The sequence below is a fragment of the Squalius cephalus genome (assembly GCF_949319135.1).
Source record: "Squalius cephalus genome assembly, chromosome: 7".
In the NCBI taxonomy this organism is placed as follows: domain Eukaryota; kingdom Metazoa; phylum Chordata; class Actinopteri; order Cypriniformes; family Leuciscidae; genus Squalius; species Squalius cephalus.
Genome location: NC_137128.1, coordinates 34,558,669 through 34,565,234, shown reverse-complemented (window position 1 = coordinate 34,565,234; position 6,566 = coordinate 34,558,669). Strand labels below are relative to the sequence as shown.

The window sequence follows — 6,566 nt, the reverse complement described above, 5'->3', positions numbered from 1 at the left end:
GTTCTTGTCTAATAAATAAGAACTTGGACCTAAAGAATAAGCACTAGTATCTTAAGAATAGGCACTAGTACCTAAAGAATAAGCACTAGTAGCTAATGGATAAGTACTAGTAGCATAAAAATAGAGACTGGTACTTATTAAGGATTAAATGTTAAAATGGCTTGCCATAGTACACCATTTATTTGAGTGCTTGTACTGTTAAAACATACTAAATGCCATAAAATATCAAAGGAAATAGACTCTGTGATGTGAAAAATTAGGTTGACTCTGAAAGGCAAAGCAAATATAATGATTAACATAATGTATTTTATTTGGATTGCTACAGACGTTTTTAATCAGAACTGACAGAGAATGAAAGCGTAAAGGCATTCAGACAATATTAACCTCAAGGGACATTCCATGGACAGAAATAACAGCAATTCACTGTGTGTATAGTTTAAATGGAAAGACATTATCATAGACATAAATGTGCCACAAGTGTTTGGCTGGAAAAAAGCTTTTGCGTAATGTACGATTAGGAGTATAGAATATATAAGTATATTTATATATATTATAATAATTATAATTATATTACCATTGACATCATTTAATGCTCACTTAAAGTTAATCTTTAAAAATGTAATTACTGTTAAAAGTAATCATACTGAATCCATTTTTGATGCCTAAATTCAAGTACAATAATATAATTCATACAAAATATTACATTATTTTATTGCCATTAGCTATCAGTTATTTACCATAACATGAAAATAATTATCGGCTTATGAGTCTCGGTCAAAAATATTGTGCATACTTAGTAATAATTTGTGTTGATATTTAATGTAAATTTATTGTATCTTTAATATTTTACCCATTCTTTCATTCAATGCCAAATTTGCCCTCACTCCAACTGACACAGCTTGATCGAGGCTCCACAGCTCATAAACTCAAAGCCAGGGTAGAGAGGTTGTGTGAATGTGGTCTGAACTCTGTGAAGGAGGGTCATTGATTCATCAATGCTGTAAAAAGCTAGTGTCCCGGCCCTATGATCTAGATAAACACCTATCTTTGACGAGCCAGGCTCTGAGATCTTACTGACAATCCTGTTGTGTCGGAAAGCGTAACCTCTCCTGCAGCAGAACAAACTCCAGGATTTGTCATTGTGACCGAAGTGAGCTTCATTGCTTTCCCCTTTCCTGGCAATGTTTTTGTATGCGACGGCAATGTTTACTCCCATCCCACTCCATTCCACCTCCCAGTAGCTGCAGCCTGTCAGGCCCTCAGTGCCCAGCACCTGGCACCAGTAATCAAAGCGCTCCGGGTGGTCGGGACAGGATTGCTCTTGGCTCTGAACAGCCGCTTCTCTGTTCCCATTGGACAAACTGAGGTCCTTGTGGGCTGTTAAAGAATTTAGTTGCAGCGGGCAGGAATCTGAGAAATGGATAGAGCATAAGAGATCAAAAATGTTTATTCATGATGTATTATATTCAACTCATCTATAAATACATATCAGATGAGAAGTTGAAGAACACTAACATCTACACTACACCGTTTAAAAGTTTGGGGTCAGTGAGATGTTGTTCTTTTAAAGAAATTAATACTTTTATTCAGCAGGGATATTGATCAGAAGTGACAGTAAAGCCTGTCTGCAGTGTTACAAAACAATGTACAATATTCTATTTCTAATCATCAAGCATCCTGACAAAATATATAAGCAGCACAACTGTTTTCAGCATTGGTAATAATCAGAAATATTTCTTGAGCACCAAATCAGAATATCAGAATGATTTCTGAAGGATCATGTGACACTGAAGACTGGAGTAATGATGCTGCTTTGAATTGTAATAATTTTACAATAGGCTATTACAGTTTTTTGAGCAGCCTTGGTGAGCATAAGACTGACTTACGGTGCAGGAACTCTGATCTAATTCTGGGCACTGTGCAGTGAAGGATCTTCATTGATCTAGCTGGAGAGAAAATGGAAAGCATTTGCACATCACAAGGAAGCGATTTAACCAAAAGGGCTGAATTACATAACAATTTGCAAATCAGTTAAACAGGAACTGCTTAGGCAGAAAGATTAGGGTGTTTCCCCTTCACCTGCTTGATAAATCCTGAGCCATTCCTTTTTAAAGACAACTTCAAGCTTCTTCTTTAGAGCAGATATTGCATCGTTCACCTTGCTAAAATCTGAGAGTGAAGCAACTGTGAAGGGTGGGTTAGGAAGGCCAGAAGAGAACAAATGACAGTTCTGTAAGGGGACAGAGAGAGAGAAGTATTTGTCAAATTGTTTCTGAGCAATTTTGTTGTATATATTTTCAGTCAGCACTGGGTTCAAGGTTGCCTGAAGAACATGAACGTGATCTTCAGACTTCAGAAGCATCTCAAGCTCATGATCCCTCTGTTTGAGCTCAGTGATTTCTTGCTCCAGTGTTTGCAGCATGCTCTCCGCAGCTCTCTCTTGATCTCGGATCAGATCTCTGAATTTACACCTCTTCCTTTCAATAGACTGCAGCAACTCATTGAAGATCTGTTCACCGTTTTCCATAGCAGCTTGTGCAGAGCTCTTTTAGGGCACAAAAACATTTATCCAGTGATTTTTATTATTAAAAAAAAGTATATATATATATATATATATGAAGAGTTCAGATGCAAAAGCCTCTAAGTGCCATCTGAAATTTTCTTCTAGAATGATCATTTTTATCAAGCTCGTATATATAAGTTCAATAATTTCACTTAAATGGCAATGAAAATGACCTATTAATTGCCATTTAAGTGAAATTACTGAACTTAAATAAACGAGCTTGATAAAAATGATCATTCTAGAAGAAAATTTCAGATGGCATGAGGTTTTTGCATCTGAACTCTTCATATTATTTAATAATATTTATTTTAAAATAAACTATAATAATTATTATTATTATTATTATTAATACAAAGTAAATAGTTAATTGATATGATGAGAGATGAATTAATTTTCAGGTTAATTGTTTTTGATTTAAAACATTTGAGGATTCATCTATTTTAATAAAGCAGTTCTGGAAATGTCTTACTTTCAGGGCATCCACAGCTTGTTTAAGCTCCAGCAGGTCCTTTTCTTTAGTGTGGATTTTGAGCTTGTATTTCTGTCGTGTCGTGCCCAATTCTTTCTGTGAAGAAACAAGTGTTTTTATTGTAATATTCATGCTTTTTAACTATAATTATGACTATAATTAGAATGGAGGAGTGATGTTACAGAATAGACATACTGCATTATTTGGGAATTTGTTAACATCACTTAAGTATAACTTTATGTTATATTTGATCTTTTAATATGTGTTACTCTTATACTCATTTGTCACAAACAAAATAGTGAAAACACTTTATATGTAAGGACATATATCTAGAATATTCAAAGTAGCTGACCAAGCAGATCATAATCTCTGATTTGTTAACAGGAAGCTCTGCTGGGGATATGTTTGCATAGAAGGTTGACATTTAAATGTGAAGCAGGAAGTTATTTTTCTTATATTATATAATCTTATAACATTACACTTATTTGCAGTTACTTTATTGTTTTGGGCTGGAAACCTGAACTCAAGGGACAGCCTCAAACACATCAGTTCTATGCCTCCTTTCTCTCACATTTTGTCCCTGTTACTCTGTTGCATGAACTTTTCTGTACAATGAAAGCTGTTCATATTGAGCTGGAGTGCACTTTGGAAAATGTGCATTGCCTCAGTGGAAAATGATTTTGGCTTCTAAAGACTTCTGAGTATACGGTAATTTACTGTGTCTTAGAACCATGAAAAAGTATCTTGTTAAATACTTACACACTCAAAGAAAAACAAGAAAGATGATTGTTATTTTATTTTTATTTACCTGTTTCTTTGTGCTTTCCACAGCTGCTAGTACTGTATCATGACCTTTGTGGTCCTCCATCACACACAAAGGACATATGCACTGTTGATCAGTTCGACAGTATATCTCCAAATATTTGCCATGATGAGGACAGATCTCCTGCTGGCTGAGGTTCACAGAGGCTTCAATCACCTTGTGTTGCTTCAAGGCAGGAGATTTGTTGTGTGCTTCAAGGTGATTTTGGCAGTAAGATGTCAAACATACCAAACAAGACTTCACAGCCTTTTGTTTGACACTTGTACAGAAATCACAGGTTACATCACCTTGCATGTAATTGCTACAGATCTCAGAGTTTCCTGGAAGTTCCAGTTTCTTCGGCTTGTCCACCATATCTGCCAGTATGGTGTCGTTCAGAATAGGCCTGGGGCTAAATGTCTGTGCGCACTGGGGACAGCTGAAGACCCCCAAATTATCTTTTTTGTTCCAAAAATCATTAATGCATTCTGTGCAGTACCTGTGCCCACATGGTATAGCCTCTGGATCTTTCAGCACATCCAGGCATATCGAACAGCGAAACTCTTCTGTATCCCGGAGCTCTTCCATTTTGTTGTCTACTGAAGGGAAATGTTTGAAATGAAAAAGGGTCCGTCACTGAGAAGCAGTTTGCAGTTTTGCACGGATGTTCCTGGGCCACACCCATTAGTTCTTCCTATTTAGATGACAGATAGGTAAATGTGTGTGCCCATTGCACTGTAATTGTAATAAAAATGCTGCACTGTGTAAACTTTAAAGAAAAAATATAAAATAAAATAAAGATATTTGAAGCAGGGTTGCACTTAGATTGCCTTAGATTGCCACACCTGAACAAGCTCTAAACCAGTGTTTCTCCACCAGGGGGCCTCAAGAGGATTTAAAATGATTCAAAATATGACAAAACAAGCTTTAAAATAAGATAAGCCAAAATGTCAAAATATCAAGATATTTCTTCTTTTAATTCACCCCCTTAACATTTTTCTTCTTTGCAAAACCAGGATTCATATGGCCTTGGAAAACTGGGATGTCTAGACCTGGAGAAGTAAATGAATAAAATATTTTTTTATTTTTTTATTTTTATTTTTTCTAGTTATTCCAAGCTTTCAAATACCTACTGGGTATAGATACAGATTAACATATTTAAAAAAAGTATTCAAGTAAAAAAAGTGTAATGGGTGAAGTGGCTCCAATAAAGCACGACAAAGGATTAAACAACAAAAACTGTCTTTAATAATAATTCAACTAGAACAAGCAAGAATTTCAAGAGTAATAGTTTAACAACCACATGAAGACGTAAACGAGACCGAACAAAGAACTGAATGAAATGAAGGCTTAAATACACAGACTGTAATCAATGGAAAACAGAACAGGTGCGTAAATTAGGAACAATGGAAACTAATCTACATTCACACACTGTCAGTCCAAATCCGATTATTTGCGTATCAGTTTGGAATCTGATCTAAAATGATTGACGTCCACATTGCAGGCCCGGGGTGGGTAATCGGGAGAATTCTCGGTGGGCCGCTTCACTTTTGGGCCGGTCTAGGATTTTTTTTTTTTTTTTTTCACATTTGTCACGTTAGTTACATTAAAGGCCTATTTATACTTCTGCGTCGAACTGCCGCCGTAGCTACGTCGTAGGCTGTGTGTAGCGCGCGTACCCTACGGCGTACCCTGACGTGCACCTCAAGGTTATTATAGTTTTGCATTTTTAAATTAGTTTTTATTTTAATATAATTTTCAAATTTCCTATAAATTTCAGTTTAGTTTTAGTTAGTTTCATTCATGGTTTTGTTAGTTTTAGTTTAGTTTTTATTTTGTGAACACATTTCTATTTAGTTTTTATATATTTAGTTTCAGTTTTAGTAATTATAGTTTAGCAGAGTTAACAGAACACTTCCAGTTAAAGACATTTAATTTCAGCAAAGTTTAATGTTTGCAGTTTACATTTAACTCTTGTGAAAACCTCTTAATAATAAAAATAAAATAATTGTTTGAGGATGAACAAAGAACCAAACAAATGCAACTAAAAAGTAAAAATTATATAATAATATTAAAAATGAAATCTTGTTAAACGTGGTGTATACAGTAAGAAAAAGAAAAAGATATGCGTATGATTATTATGATTATTCTTTAAGTTTATTTCTATGATTAATCCTTTCAAACATTATTCTTGTATTGATCCCTTTATGCTTTTTGTTTAAAATCATATACTCATAGTTATACACATATTCAAATGTTCTCTTCAGACCAGACATTTAGTATACTTTTACTCTGACAAATATACGTCTATTTCTGGGCTATAGACATGCTATTTGGTTTTTTTTTCCGTTTTCTGCCCAGTGTGGTATCTTGTCTAACATGTGTGGTAGGCCTATCTTGTTAAGGCTATAGTTTCACATGAGATGGTTATCTTATACCTGGAATTAAGGTACAGCTGTATTTGCATGAGGTGGAAATACTTATTTGGGCCTTTCTGCTTCTTAGGGATTCACACAGAAAGCGGTTTTGCTTTGAAAAACGGAAAAAAGACGCGGGCACAGTGGGGAAAAAGCGCAAGGTCTCGATACGCGTCTTTTAAAAGTTGAACTTATTTTAACTTGAGTGCTGCGTTTTTAGAGCGTCGTGTCATGCACGTGATGCTGCAGAAGACGCGAGACTCAAGCGCACGGGTCATACATTAGGCTTGTTTGAGATGCGCCTTGCCTCGCCTG

General features: G+C 35.4%; 1 protein-coding gene across 2 annotated transcripts; it reads right to left on the bottom strand.

Annotated features, from left to right (window-relative positions):
- Positions 1 to 820: 820 nt before the first annotated feature.
- ftr66 (finTRIM family, member 66) lies at positions 821 to 4,505 on the bottom strand. 2 transcript variants are annotated; one of them, XM_079876142.1, is made up of 5 exons: positions 3,841 to 4,505; positions 3,033 to 3,128; positions 2,080 to 2,545; positions 1,887 to 1,946; positions 821 to 1,410 (listed from the first exon to the last, which is right to left on the bottom strand). In XM_079876142.1, exons 1-5 carry the CDS (start codon positions 4,420 to 4,422, stop codon positions 881 to 883), a joined length of 1,734 nt encoding a protein of 577 aa, XP_079732268.1. In that variant the 5' UTR covers positions 4,423 to 4,505; the 3' UTR covers positions 821 to 880. The 2 variants fall into 2 exon arrangements, with proteins under 2 accessions (XP_079732268.1, XP_079732269.1); XM_079876143.1 differs by having other exon boundaries at positions 2,080 to 2,230.
- Between the last annotated feature and the right edge of the window lie 2,061 nt (positions 4,506 to 6,566).

Bases quoted from the DNA above. Each gene is read 5' to 3' on its own strand.
- ftr66 (XM_079876142.1), bottom strand. From the start codon at position 4,422: ATGGAAGAGCTCCGGGATACAGAAGAGTTTCGCTGTTCGATATGCCTG. The intron at 3,129-3,840 runs GTAAATAAAAAT...GTTTCTTCACAG, and splicing joins TGGAAAGCACAAAGAAACAG to AAAGAATTGGGCACGACACG. The intron at 1,947-2,079 runs GTGAAGGGGAAA...TTTTCTCTCCAG, and splicing joins GCTCAGGATTTATCAAGCAG to CTAGATCAATGAAGATCCTT.